Source organism: Gadus chalcogrammus, chromosome 3 (assembly GCF_026213295.1).
Source record: "Gadus chalcogrammus isolate NIFS_2021 chromosome 3, NIFS_Gcha_1.0, whole genome shotgun sequence".
NCBI lineage: Eukaryota > Metazoa > Chordata > Actinopteri > Gadiformes > Gadidae > Gadus > Gadus chalcogrammus.
Window position 1 is genome coordinate 13654260 of NC_079414.1, and position 16090 is coordinate 13670349.

At 44.6% G+C, this 16090-nt stretch overlaps 1 protein-coding gene across 1 annotated transcript in view; it reads right to left on the bottom strand.

The window, feature by feature from the left end:
- evi5l (ecotropic viral integration site 5 like) overlaps window positions 1-16063 on the bottom strand; it is a 31082-nt gene extending 15019 nt beyond the window's left edge. Inside the window, exons 1-3 of the mRNA XM_056586126.1 lie at window positions 15959-16063; window positions 3986-4306; window positions 737-926 (exon numbers count right to left, since the gene is read on the bottom strand). Coding sequence (XP_056442101.1) covers window positions 737-926; window positions 3986-4197 — 402 coding nt within the window. The 5' untranslated portion in view covers window positions 4198-4306; window positions 15959-16063. The remainder of the gene's footprint in view (window positions 1-736; window positions 927-3985; window positions 4307-15958) is intronic.
- Window positions 16064-16090: the final 27 nt, after the last annotated feature.

Genomic DNA, 16090 nt, shown 5'->3' on the forward strand with positions numbered 1-16090 from the left:
TGTATAAAATTGTTTACAGTTGAAATAGCTTTCCTTTTTAAAGTTGCAATTAGGTGGCACATATAGTAAAGACTGTTGCCATATTGTAATACAATACTGTGAATATATAATATAAATATTGCATGAGTTACATGGGTTTTGCGGTGAGAGAGTGGGAGGGACTTCCGAAAGAGGGATGTCTATTGCTTACTTCTATTACTCTATTCCTAAAAACTCCATATGTATTCCCCTAGTCTTCATTACTGTTCTTCTTGTTGTTTTCAGGTTCTTATTCTCAGGGGACAGTTAGCTGGTGCACACATCTCATTGGAAGTGAGAGAACGGGGACCCTTAACTGGCGTACACAGCTCAAAGGAAGTTAGAGACAGGGGCTGTAAACTTCTGCACACAGCTCACAGGAAGTAAGAGACAGGGACAGTTAACTGGTGTTTTTTTTTTCCTTTTCCTGTGTTCTAGTGATGACAAGTGGGAGTGTTCACCTAGACATATGCTGGTTAGATCAGTCTACCAGCCTAGCCACTGGACTGTGAGAAAAGATATACATCTCGTTGGACACTCCCATTTGTCATGTCACTAAAACACAGGAAAGGCCAGGTTTTCAAACGGATGGTAAGGGCTAATGACCCTCACAATGAATATCACCCCTTTAACGGGTGATCTAATCCCCTTTAACAGAAACTGCGTGGCTGCAGGGATACGGGATAGCAGTACAGTCGGAGAGCGTCTCTCAGCCTACCTTGAGTAGCTTGTCCTTCTTGCGTCTCCACTCCTCCCACTCGTTGACGATGCGTCCCCAGAGAATCCAGGTGTCCTCCTCCAGGTGGGACAGGTTGGAGGAGGCCGAGGAGCTGGACACCAGCGAGGAGCCGCTGTTCCTCCGCGAGCCGCTCATGGAGCGCATGGACTTGGAGTCGGCCTCCAGCAGCCTGAGGGGAGGAACCACAGCAATCTTTTCTTTACTGGAGGCTTACATTGATAATGTAATCTGATCACACACACACACACACACACACACACACACACACACACACACACACACACACACACACACACACACACACACACACACACACACACACACACACACACACACACACACACACACACACAGAGAGAGAGACAGAGACAGAGAGAGAGAGAGAGAGAGAGAGAGAGAGAGAGAGAGAGAGAGAGATGTGGTGAAACGAGATGTCATCTCTTGTGGTTGTCTTCAGCAGTCTCGGTGAGTCCAACAAATTAAAATTAACCTAGAGAGGGAGACGGCTCATGCATCCATTGATTGGTCGAATTTAGTCCACCTTCCCATCATTAACCCGAAATCTGTGAGGCCTAAATAATCAGGAGCAGATGAAGACCAGTGGAGCACTTTGGTAATATACAAGCCACCATCTGTTGAAAATCTGGTTCAATAAAGAATATTAGTCTGTGTTAATACTTCCAGCAGCGCAGCAGACTAGCTAGGGTGCTTGAATACTACTCTGAATACATGCCCTCCTACACAATTATAGATTTCTTTAGCAAATTAATGTTGATATAGTGTGCTAACGGTATACAATCGTTTGGATTAAGTGGTGATGATTAAATGACGTATGAACTTTTTACCAGAATATATCCAAAGAGAGAGCGCAGAAAAGAGCAGAAGAGAGCATTTGACAAACTAAACAATCTGCTACCACTCTGCTCCTCTCACACTACATGTCTCCGCCATTGTAAATAGTTCCAACCAATCAGGGAAGAGATACCCTGACATGTCAGAAATGACTCAGGGGTGATCTAGAATCAAAACGGTCTTATACAATGGCAGGGGCTCAGTCAACCGAAACGCATTTCCCTCTATGATAGCTGATGGATGGCTATGCCCTTTCTAACAGATTACACCTCAAATAACAGCTCTTAAATCCTACCTACAGTACCTTTAAGGCTCAACGCGGGCCCTGTCCTACCGTGTCTCTCCCCGGAGAGGCACAGGCCCCATGCTGCTGTGTCTGAATCCAGCCCGTAATCACATCTAGAAGGTCAATGTCAGTGGTTGTCATGACTCCCAGAATGCTTCCCATTTGTCTTCTTCTGTTTTCAATTTAGTTCACCGTGTTGGCGGTTTAGCCTTTTTTTTTCGTCTTCTCCCCAGTGCAGAGCAGAACCCGGTAGCTATAGAGACTAGGGATGCAAACAATTAATCGATTATCGATTAATTGTCGATAAGAGATTACTCGATTAAAATAAATTACTTGCAATTAATCGCATTTTAACCCGTAATTCCCCAACCGTCCACGTGAGGGCGCACTTGACGCCAGACGTACTTGACGCACACGCGGGAACACAAGCGGGAACACAAGCAAAGCAGGGCCGTGTTCCAATACCCGTACTTCCATGAATATACTTAAAGGAAGTATACTATCCGCACTGGCTACTACGTACATTTTTCAGATGCGAGTGCTGTTCCAAATCGAGTACTCCGTGGTGCACTAACCGGAAATTACGATCATGACTGCCGCCGTGGCTCCTCCCCCGCAATAAACATCCCGCTTTGAACGGTGAACTCTTTACGCCTAGCAGCTATAAAAAGCTATAAAAACTATAAAAACTACAAAATGATTATATTAATGCAGGCTATGTGGAAAATGCGCCGACTTTGGCTCAGCCTGGCTCCGCCTCTTCTGCTACGTATCTAAGAAGGCTGCCGTTGAGTACGGGGAGTGTCCTTCGATCCACACTTCACGATTAGCCCGTTTTGAGTACGGCATCCGGGTCCTTGAAGTATACTTCTTTTCGCCGGATCTGAATTGGAGTACTGCGTACTCAAATTTTGGCTAGTAAGTACGGACAGTACGGGTATTGGAACACGGCAGGACGGAGTGCAGTATGGAGCCACTTTAAGTTGGTTAATGACGACAAAGACGCCAAATGCACAATATGTGGAAGTATTCTAAAGTACAACAACTAAACGACTTTGTTGAATTACCACCTAAATGTGTCACATTCAGAAGGAAATTCAGCTTCTCAGAAGAATTGCCGCTTATCAATTAATCGATCATCGATCGATAAGATGAAACAACTATCGATTAATGAATTACTCGATAATTTGCATCCCTAATAGAGACCTGTGTGGGACATTAAGATCGCCGGCTCAGATGTAATGGCAGGGCGATAAGGCAGCAAGCTTCTGTGCTGAGGAAAGTTCAAGTGGTGTTTTTTTGTGTTGTGGTGTTAAACCTGCACACACTGAGGAGGTAATGCTTTTAGTCTACTGGCGTAAAATAGAAATAGATTAAATGACATGATGTGTTGGTGTATTGTCTATGAATAATTTCATTCATCTTCAATTTAATCATTTCACTGTATAAACTTTGGATACTAAAATAATTTTAGTGAGTTTTAAATGTCTTATTTTAAAAAAAAGATAATACTTTATTGATCGAGAAGTACAGGGAGTTCGTAGAAGCAATATCCATGATAGCTTTTGTTGTATCATTTCCATAATATTCAGTCATTTAGCTGATGCTTTAATGCAGTCAGATCCATGTCATTAAGGAGCAGATAGGGGATAGGATCTTTGTCAAGGATACGGACTGCAGGATCAAACCAGGGACCTTTTGGCCGGGAAAGAACCACAGATAACGGATCCAGGGATTGTTGATCTAAACCAACCTGTGATGCTCCTTCAGCCTCCCACCCAGAGCTTAGGTTCCATATTCATCCTCATAGGAAGACGATAGTTATTACAGTCTGTATGTTTATATGTACCCAACTGTTCCTAGGGCACCCTAGGCAGTGGGTGCACCCTACCCCTCCCTAGGGCGGCCGCTTCCCCACCCTAGGGTGCAGCCTACACCATACCATCTCCCTAGGAAGAAGACAGTCCTTACAGAGTCTATATGTTAATACGTATCCCACTTGTTCCTAAGGCACCTTAGGGTGCTGGGTGCACCCTAGGGAGCTGGGTGCACCCTACCCCTCCGTAGGAAGAGGGTGCTCATCCCCCCACCTGTTCTGCTCCTCCAGCTTGGCCAGCAGCTCCAGCTCGTCGGGACTCAGGCTCTCCGAGTCGGCGGGGGACACGGCGGGCGCCGACAGCGCTGCATCATGGGAGGAGGAGTCCGGGCTGAGCAGGGGGCTCCCCGTGGAGGGCGGGTCGGGGTCCAGACCGGCGGGGGAGGAGGGGCGGTCTCTCTCCGGGCTGCCACTGGGCGTCGACATGGTGGCAGAGGGGGCGGAGCCTTTGGAGGAGCTAGGGGTGCGGACGGGGAGGGTCCTTACCGGCCGGCGAGCGGGCCTCACAGTCAACAGGATCCCGGGAGCGTTACACCTGGAAGAGAAGGGAGGAGCATGGGAGGGATAGTGGTCGAATGTACGGGACGTCTTTATCTGGTCCTGTGACATTTCTATTATCGGGGAGAATTTATTGGTTTCGCTCAAGTGTGAAACGCTCAAGTAGCAAAGCAGTCGAGGGCGATGAAGAGGTACGACTGCGTGAAATGTACTCATATGTTCACACAAAGCCGTTAAAACTGCTCTGAAGGAGTGGCACCGTATCAACATAGTGAGAGCAGACCACGAAAGAGACCGCTAACCCATTACAGCGTTTACTATTATTATTCATCATTTTGTGCAGTTATTTTGGGGGGAAAAACTGCAACATTATAATAATAATAATAATAATACATTTAATTTAGAGGCTCCTTTCAAGACACCCAAGGTCACCTTACAGAGCATATAGTCATAATAAATCGTTAAAAAAATATATATATATATATGGAAAAAATAAATAAATAAATAAACATAATAAATAAAAAATGGATTATGATTATGAACATGTTCCCTGCTCATTGGGGCTCAAAGCTCAAACAGCTAATTGGCATCGCACGGACCACACAGGGGTCCAAGATGAGGATCCACGTGTGCTCATAACGGAAACGATCGGACACAGACATGAAACTACGAGCTAATCATAAAAACAACTCAATATCATTGATCCCCATCAGAAACCCTGCTGGTGGACTTTAGGCATGACGTCCATCCCTAGACAGAGAAACAAGACATCTGCATGCATTTATGTTCATTAACAATGGTTGTGAAACATGAATGTATGGATTCTGAAGGGCTTGGTTTGGAGCCAGGAGGTTTCATTGATTCTCCATCACAAGTTCTGACGCCCATGCATACACAGAGGAGGAAGAAGCCAAACCAGAAGTCAGAAGTGTCAAAACACTGTTGTGCGTTGTTTGGTTGTAAGCTTGGAAGGATTAAAGAAGCTAAGGCAAGGGAGGAAGGAAGCAGGGAAGTATAGACCTTCAGAAGGAAACAAGGCCGTCTATATGTTTGTTCAAGTCACAATGGACGTCTATTCTGTCACATCAGGCATCAATAATTCACTGATTCATGATAAAGATCAGCGGACAAACACCATTACAGACATCTCCAGCCAACTCTGCTCATTCCGTGTTGGCGTGTTGCCCCTAGAGGTTCAGAATTCGACAGCCTCGTGCCAATGACAAATAGCTTCCCCTGTTTGCTTCTACTTCCCTCATCACATTGCACTCAAACGCTCACGTTACACATGCACAGACATGCAAAAAGCAAACGATGGACGCAGATTGGATGTCATGTTGTTTGTGTAGGGTGGTAATCTGAGCTCGGGTCTACTGCAGTGGCACAACACTGTTTGTTTTAGGAGATTGAGCGTGCCATACAGACTACAACGTTGCTTCCTCTTTTGGCTAAATGGTCTGTTTCAGCCTCCAATTTCCACAAGTCTGTCCATAAGCCAGGCTGGCAAAACACTCTCCGCTGCACTTATAACAGTGGCCAACACACAGCTCTTAAACAGGCCTTTGAAAGGCCACTTGTCAGTGTTCTGTTACTTGTGGAGCCAATCATAAATTAATAATGCATGTGCTTTAAAGTTGAAAACAATAATTCACCCTTTAAAAATAGAACACAACTGATTTGAAGTATGTTTCCTGTTGTTGATTCTGATTGGTTGGATGAGTGGTTGCTGTTTACTGGAGGCCTTGCAGATGAACTTGAACACCTGGTTAATATGACCACCACTCACACACACGCATACACAAGCACTCACACACACACAAACACAGACACACACACACGAAAAGCAATAAGATAGATAGGATCCTTACACCACTCTCCTTCTCTCTCCTCTCTCTCAGTCGGTCTCTTCCTGACTCTCCCTCTTGCATTTCTCTCTCCTTGTGTTCTTTCTGCTCTCTAGTATTATGTGGGGAAAAAGCTGAGCTGTGCAGAAGCCTGCCTTGACTTTAGCCCTCTGCATTAAATATGGACGCTCTGTTACTGGGAGCCACACGCGCACACACACACACACACACACACACACACACACACACACACACACACACACACACACACACACACACACACACACACACACACACACACACACACACACACACACACACACACACACACACACACACACACACACAGGTTACCCCCAGCTGAAGGAAACTCCTCGACTGCAGTAAAGTGAATCTGAAGTGAAGTGAATGTGTGCTTGTACAGAAAGAAGGAATATTCAAATGGGCTAAATGAGGAGACTACAGCTAAGGGAGAGGGTAAAAGAAGAGTAAGATCGAAGATAAGAACGAGGCCAAAAGGTAAACAAGTTCCTAGTCATGCGGTACACCCAGCCGTGGGGTATAACAGCACACTGTTCTAGTCATAAATACGGTATCAATACCAACCGGTTAGTGTCATGAAGTAGCATGAAGGAAACTGATACACCAGACTCGGAGCAGCCTGAAAACATAGTGGAGTGTCAGATCGAGCATAACGACCTCAAACAAAGTCTCCCGCTGCTGCAGTAAAACCCCCTCCTGCCTGAGAGCAGGAGGAGAGGGGGGGGGGGGAGAGGAGGAGGACGAGGAGGCGGGAGGAGGAGAGAGGAGGAAAGGAAAGAAGAGGGTCTAGTAGTTTAGGTGCAGGATAAGAGATTAGAGAAGCAAAGAGAACAGAACAGATCAGAACGGAGGCAGAGAGCGTTGCAAACAGGGAGACGAGAAAAATGCAAGGGAATAGGAGAGACGTAGGGAAATACATCAAAGAGCGGGGGGGGGGGGGGGGGGGGGAGAGAGGAGAGGGGTGGAGAGGAGTCATGCGTCAGGGGAGGCGAGAGGAGAGAGATGACAGACGAAAGAAAGAAAGAAAAGAGTTTGACGGTGAGACTGGCAGATGAACTAACTGAGGAGAAGAGAGAAGGCAGGAATACAGAGGAGGTGGTTACAGGGGGATGGAGATAGAGCAGAGCTCCCAACACGCTGGAGGAAGATAGCCCGGCGAGAGCAAGAGGGACAAGGACTGCATTCATGCGGCGCGGCCCCCATCCAATCAAAGGCTCCACACACACACACACACACACACACACACACACACACACACACACACACACACACACACACACACACACACACACACACACACACACACACACACACACACACACACAGCAACAACAGAGAGAGCCGTTTAAAGAGATATATATCATGAACGCGTCGTGTAAGTGTCGATACTGCGGTGAAGTGCTGATACTGGTCAAAGGTTGTTTCCTTTTATGTGAATTCAGCTGGTATTTTAAATTCACATTCAAAACATACAATCACTCAAGTTTTGTGCCACCATGTTATTTAAACGATTGCTAGTCTATTCAAGTATTTTTTGGATCTTAAAGTGTACCCCAGATAGAAATACTTAGGAGCTCCATCATTAGAAAACAAATGGAAAACCACTGTGCTGTCTTTTAGAGGCGCTGACGTCGCTGGGAAAAGGGCGATGTCATTGAAAGCAGGCTGGCTTCCAGACCCAGTGAGTCACACACAGGACTATATGACAGAGTGGTTGATGGTGTCATTCAAAGACGCACGCAAGGACGCACATGCACACACAAACACAAGCTTATGGAGATAGTGGAGGAGACAGCAGGACCGTGTTAGGGTAGAGGTCATGGAAGAGAAGAGAAGTTTGCAGAGTTTGGCAGCCTGTCTCCTGTGTGTGTGTGTATGTGTGTATGTGTGTATGTATGTATGTATGTATGTATGTATGTATGTATGTATGTATGTATGTATGTATGTATGTATGTATGTATGTATGTATGTATGTATGTAGAGAGAGAGAGAGAGAGACGAGAGGAGAAGAGAGAGAGCTGAGAGAGAGAGAGAGAGAGAGAGAGAGAGAGAGAGAGAGAGAGAAAAGGGAGGGGCTGTTGGAGAGATGATAAATAGATGATATAAAAGAGAAAGAAATAAGGATGAGAGTGTGTGCAGTGCATGTGTGAGAGAGAGAGAGAGAGAGAGAGAACCAGTGGGAGAGTTAGATGTGAGCTGACACACTCCTGCCTCATCATCTTCATCATCGCCCTCATTGTGTATTCGCTGGGAACCACTTGAATAAGTGAGTGGGATTCTGTGAGTGTGTATTGTGTCTGTGTGTGCGTGTGTGTGTGCATGTGTGCGTGCGTGCGTGCATGCATGCATGTGTGTGCATGTGTGTGCACGTGTGTGTGTATAAAGGTTGAATGTTGCAGCGTTACAGTGTGTTTTGATGGAGCTGACTGAGTGCGATATAGCTCTGCTAACCTCAGTGCGTGTCCACATGCACAGATGGTGACCATGTGCACGGCCATTTTTTGATCCGCAGATCCTTGCTCTGTGCGTGTGAGTGTGAGTGTGTGCGTGTGTATGTTTGCTTGTGTGTAAGTCTCCCCATTGCACGGTTGCGGGTTGTAAACAATTATGTTATTGTGTGCCGGCCGGCTACGCCTGAACGCTTCCGTCTGTCCACACACAAAAATGCAAGCATGCATGTCGCACACACACACACACACATACACATGCAAACACACACCGACAGAGGTAGCATGCATTCACGCGCGCACCAACTGAGACACAAACACACACACACAGGCCTCTCTGATACCACGATATGCACCCACAGACACAAATGAAGACACGCACACACACACACACACACACACACACACACACACACACACACACACACACACACACACCACACACACACACACACACACACACACACACACACACACACACACACACACACACACACACCACCTCTCGGATACCACCATAAGTACAAGTCATTTCCCTCAACAATCTCCCTAAACAACGCAAGGACCATTACCCCAATGCTACTACTAGACGTGAACACTAAAAGGTTAACAACCGAGGCATAACCAGTGGACACATGAGTGCTCGCTTCGGAGCAGCTAGACTCATCCGCCCCCGGCCTCCAGCCGACCCCATCGCTGACAGCAAGAACCCCCGCTCTGGTGTTATTCCTGCTGCGCTGCGTGTCCGTTTAGCCTACCCTGTTGACAACACATGCAACGGCCTTGTGACTCGTCTGTCGAGGCCAGGTCTGTGCACGGACGCAACACATGACGTGTCGGCGCGTTGTTTCCTCAATGCGTTCGATTGTGAACAAGGTGGAACCAATGTTCTGCTGCTTGTTTCTTTGAGCCGTGACGTCGCAGCGCCCCGAGCCCTTTGATATGGCTTCTGTGAAAGTGATTGTGACTTGCGATGTCTCTGTTTCGGTACGATGACTGGATGAGAAGTTACTAAGGCAGACCTAGATGCTATGTATGTTACTGTTTTTCAATAATGTCTGAACGATAACATGGAATATTGTCTTGGACCCCAGACTAGCTGGTCGTCTAGGCGTCAGCTAATGGAGATTCTTGCAGCAAACAAATCCACTCAGGAAGACAGACAAATGGATGCAGAAAAATATGAAGTCATCATTTACATTATGACAAATAAATCTAATGCTAGGGGCGCAATTTGGAGCAACCAGCAATAGCAAGCTCCATTTTGGAAATGTCACATCGTAACAATCACACCCCTTCCTTCAGGCATCCCTTTTAAAGCCCCTCCCCCATAACACATAACAACTAGCTGGCTTGGTTTACATGGTTAGACTGGTAGACACAGACAAATAGATGAGGACAGGTAGGCTTATTACAGGTGTGTTACAGCCGTAGTAACAGATTTATTTTAACCTTTAATGATCTTAACCAACCTCAACTAATATGTCTGTGTTCATCACACATGTTACATCACTGAATTTAAATGTATTTCTTCAATTTTATTCAGAGGAAACCCCTTGAAATGAACCATGTCGTTTTCGACTGGACCTCACTGATCTACTGATGCTCTCTAGCAAAAACACAAAGTGTGTAATAGACAGTTAAGAAATACGTAATTATTGATATTATTTATATAAATTAAGATAGTATTATTGATATTATTGATATAAATTAAGATAGTATTAATATTATTTTGTTGTTGTTATTTGGGATTTGATTGTTTTGTTGTCTTTTATAAAAATGAAATATTACAATGTTAGGCTAGTGTAAATATTTTATTATTATTATCACTGTTATTAATATAACAGTGTGCTGCTAACGCGATGCCTGAGCTCTATTAGGGTCCTCTTTCCTTCCATGCCCTAATTAACTCAATTATGATTCCTGTGTTTTGAAAACAACCCTTCTCTCCCGAGCCGAGAGCATGTAAACATTGCACACAGATGCATTCTGGGTCGGCTGGCTGAGTACTGATTCAAACATTAAGCCTGGATGACCAGGAGAAGAATCCAGGGCAATCGCACTGACTTGACAGCAGACAAATGAGGGCATTTGGGTTCGTCCTCGTAATGTAGTCTCTGTAACTGTATTTACCGTATGTGACTAACGTCTTCCTTTAGCAAATGCAGTTATGGCCATCCTGGGATCATTTGTTTTCCACTCGTTGTCCTTTCCGAACAGGACCACAAATAGACATTCACCCGCAAAAGCCATCATTTACCATATTTACGGAAAAAGGGTTTCAGCAGCTCTCATCCTGCACCGGGTTCATCACTGACACAAGCAGCACATGATCTAAGAGAGCAACGCTGTTTCCTGAGGATATGGACATTGATACCCGCTAATCACTCGCTAATCTCACAACTGGATTACATCAGCGAGCCCGTTGAGAGACAGTTCAGCAGAAGGTGATTGGCTACAATGCCCCAGATTTGAGTGAGGTCAGAGCGGTGACATTGCTATATCAGACACACACACACACACACACACACACACACACACACACACACACACACACACACACACACACACACAAACACACACACACACACACACCCACACACACACACACACACACACACACACACACACACGAGTAGAATGCATGCCTCTGCATGAAACTATCCACAGACTCTTTAACTCTAGGAACAACATAGCGACCAGTGTTTGCCAAATTAAAGAGGCTGCTGAAATACTAGTGACATTGCTGTATGGCTGTATATTGATGGAGGCTTCTGTATACTTTTTTCCTGACTTGTTTTATAACTATCACTGACATTAATGAAACAAATACAAATGTGAGGCCAGCTAAGTGATCTCAAGTAGTGTCTGGTTGAAAGCCTGCATTACATTTTAGAAACATACATTAATAGTGCAAAGCTGGTTTGTTTTCTAAAATGTTGGGTTCCAGCCTCTTTTGTTACTTGGAAAAAAGCATTTGTAATACATACTATTACTAACTATACTGCAACTTTATTGCAACTACTTTAGGACTGCCATAAGTAATACAGTAGTACGTACTACTAGGAATACTACTACTACTACTACTATAGCGCTAATGCTAGTGAAAGCCAGTCTGTTTAAATGATGACATCTAAATAGGCTGTGTGTGTATCTGAATGTCCACGAATGAAAATCGGTGGACAGATGATAGATCTAGAACAGCCAGATCATTGCAGCTGGAATTCATTTGTCGATAAATCCTTCAGTACATTAGTAATTTAGTACACACCATTGCTTCCACTGTTTGAAACCTTGTTACTTTGAAATACAACTGCATTATGCCCGACGATGACTTGGCAATAAAATCATTATACATGCTTTTATAAATGTTTTTATATGTTTAAATGTATAATAGGTAATGTGTGCATACAATCTCTTGGGTGACCAGATACAAGCAGTTTTATAAATACTTTTATAAATGTTTATACATGTTTAAACTTTAAATGTATAATAGGTAATGTGTGCATACAATCTCTTGGGTGACCAGATACAAGCACTTCAGTATGCAGCTTCTTGCCGCTTCATTACATGCATACTAATAAAAAACTGAACCGATCGTTTTGGAGCTAGTTCTCACACAGCACACAGGTGTTTCCTCACAGATGTCTGCCTTTTTTCCGCCAACCAACAGCATCACATGCAGGGTAATAGTCATACTCAAATGGTTAACTGCAGTAAATTATTCCCTCAGGGTCATGTTTCAACCAGTCAAAATCCACTCTTCTCTTGTAGCTAAGAATGAGCAAAGTCCAACATCATTTCTCATGTTGTTTCCATCTATCCAGCATCGTAGGCACATTCTCCAGCTCATTAAAGCAGCCCTATTCCACTGCAAAAAAAGACTTAGAACAACCCATCATAAATTGCCAACTACAGACATTTCTCCCTTCTCCCCTTACTTTCCAAACCACCTGGATGGGCTGTCCATCTCCTGCTACAACAGAGCCACCTGTAGGATCGTAACCAGTCTAACCCTATCACTCCAATGAGGATTCCTGCTGTGGAGGCTCATCATGGAGGGAGACTATATGATATCAGTTCTCATGATGATTTGTTGAAACGTCAGACAGTCCTGTCAACTCTCTGATCTTGATTTTGATTTGTTCTCCTCTGGTTGGTCCTTAAGGGTTTTGTAGATGGGTGTGGTGTGCCACAGGGGTCAGTTCTCAGGAGTCAGTTCTCATGCCTCTGCTCCTCTCATTGTGCCCATGCTTACTAGGATATATCATTGAGGTGCAGGATTTGGTGTCTCGTACCACTTTTAGGCCGATGATACTCCGCTCTGCCTTGATCTGTCCCCAAAGGAAAACATTCTCTGTGTTTATTTCAGAATGCCTTGCAGACATTTATGTCTGGATGAAGGATGGACAACTTTAACTGAACTTATCCAAGACAGCTTCTCGTCATCCCGAACAAATGTTTAGCTTGCCTTGTGTTGTTAGTAGTGCTTGGGGTTATCCTTCACAGCTAACTTTGTGTGACATTGCAATATTGCATCCCGTGCCGATTAATTCTGTATGCCACATCAGGGGATCAGGGGCCGGTCTTGGTCAAGGACCTGGGCCTTTCTCATCATCTTCTCATCAAAGACATACATGGGATATATGCACTAACTCCTATTATGCAAACATTGAATTTTAATCTTTAAACCGTAGTAATGTATTTGATCTATCTATCCATCCATCCATCTATCTATCTTTCTATCTTTCTATCCATCCACCTGCAGAAAAGTATATAGCAGCCATAGTGGTGTTGTTATGCAGTAAAGCAGAACAGTAGACTGGTCAGAATGGGCGAGCGAAGAGTATCCACAGTTGTAGAGAGTTAGCTGTGGGTCGCCAGGTCGGCAGCTTGCCTGCTGTTTCACGTAGTCAGCAGTGGACAAGTGCAGTGCTCCATATCTGTTGTTGGTGTTGATAGCGTATACAGGCCACCTGCCAACCGAGCAGACCAGTACAATGATACTGATTCCATCTATCTTTAACTTTTAGTCATTTTCATGAAGCAAAATGTGTCTGCTCAGTGGAGCCAACAGATGGTTTAGGATGGCTCAATCCGTGCCAATTATCTGCTGCGTAGGTTTGATCTTGGCTGTAGCCTTGATAAGAGTAGCCTACTACTGTTTTCAAAGTACTCACTCAAAAACGACAGCAACTGAAAATCTAAAAGTAGGATACACATTGCCTCCTTTCAGATGATATTTCCCTATCATGCCTGCTATTGTAAGGACAGGATATAACAAGATCACATTCCCTGGATTTAATCCAATCCTTGAACATGACCCCCTATCGTGTTAAGTAATTGTACATTATTCACCATTGAATACTGGGCAGCACCCAGTTGGTGCTCAGGTTTCCCTGATATACCAGGGGTGCTAGGATCACCTGGTTCCCTACCCCTGGGTAAATAAAGGTTAGATGAAGGATTCAATATTGTCTCACATATGGAACAAGTAGTTATGGCGTCTGCTGTGCGTGATCAAGTCATTAAGGCTGTTCAGGGTAAAGCCTCCACCCCACAACCGACCGAGACCAACAGCTATCCCGCAGACAAGCAAAACCAGATGTCAGGCCAGGCAATGGACACCACCTGTTGTCAGTGCAGACACATCCAGCAGTCACAATACAGATGGTCATGTCAGTAAACATCAAGCCAGGGATGAATGCGTTCACATTCAGCTTAAGCACAGCCTCTGCTTTTGTCAATTAATTTCAATTGAATCAATAGTTGTTTAAGGTTTTGTACAAATATATTTGTTTTGATCTTGGTGGCTGTTAAACCAATCATAGTTTTGTTTTAGACCCAGAATGTCAAAATGGCTGCTGATTTGCTTCAATGAAACTTGTTGCCGATGATCAATCTACATTAGACGGTCACCGCTTTCTGACTCTGTTCTGAAAGGAAGGCGTGAACTCTCGAGTGAATACATTTGTGATGTGAAAGCTAACATTGTCCAAACACAAAGACATTCACTCACGCTTGCAGCCGCACACACACACACACACACACACACACACACACACACACACACCACACACACACACCCACACCCACACACACACACACACACACACACACACACACACACACACACACACACACAAAGCCTGTGATTGTACTGACTGGCGACCTATGGTGAAAGCTTAAAGCAGAACCATGGACCAACAGGTTCACAGCAGTAGGTGGATAATTTGTGTGTGTGTGTGTGTGTGTGTGTGTGTGTGTGTGTGTGTGTGTTTACATGTGTGTGCACGATGTTGATGTGCCTGTCGTGAGAATGTGTGTTTGTGTGAGTGAGTGTGTGTTGGCGTGCGTGCATGTCTGTGTGTGCGTGTGCATGAGAAGAGATGAAGACACAGATTAGCTCTATGAGATAGGTAACTGCTAAGAAACAAGGTCACGAGGATGTGAGCATCAGATGGTTGCTTTACTTGACAGAGGAAGACTTGTCAGTCGATCATTCCGCCACCTCTTTTATATTTTACTCGAACGATTCGATCAAGGGATGATTAGCTATACCTAATTAATAATATCCCGAATGATGACAAAAAGATCACCAGTCACATCATGAGACTATATCAAATACAATAGCCTAAGCTACTTGATTCGCCGAAGTTGAATATATGCCTACACACTGTACCTAGGCTACTTTTAAGCCTGAAACATGTCAGCTGATAATACGAAAATCGAATATTAAAGAAGGTGACTCATAGTGCTATCATAGTTTGCGATGGCACGGCCGCATATACAAAGCAGAGCGCCGCTAGTATCGGCTTCTATAGTGACTAGGCTGCTTGGAGCCTATATTTAGTAATGGCACACTGAACAGTCGGACTGAGTCAAGCCGATGACCGGGCTCGGGGAATTACGGGCCTTAAGAAACCGCAGTCGACCGTCGGTTTGGGTTTTACATCATTCGCAAACATAACATTGTGTTTAGCAGCGTGTAATGCCATCGATTTTAAAACAACATCATCATTGTGTGCCCGCATAAAAAAATAGACCACTGTTATAAACAGCCAATCGGAATGGTTGATGATTCAAACCTAAAGGAATAAGCTCTTCCTACGTGCTGTCTCTTCATAGGCATGTTGTACAGCGGAATTTTACAAGGCAGCTAATGAAAGATGAGGCTGCTGAGACATAACTATGGTTTAAACGACCATGTCTCCCAATTCTTTAACAACGACTCATTTGTTATCACGCCATATGATAGATTTGCCTCGGATACGATACGGAATATAATATTAATAAAAACCGCGATGATCTTATCAACGCTTCAAATAAAGCCTATATTAAAAAAAAGACGCCTACCTTCATTGTCTTTCTGCACTCGGATTTGGAGGGACCCGTGTCTCCAGAGTCAGCCGGCTGCCAAATAGCTAATCGCCCTGATAGATTATTGGATAGGAAATAGCTTAGAAGCCTCCCCGGTCCGCGTACAGA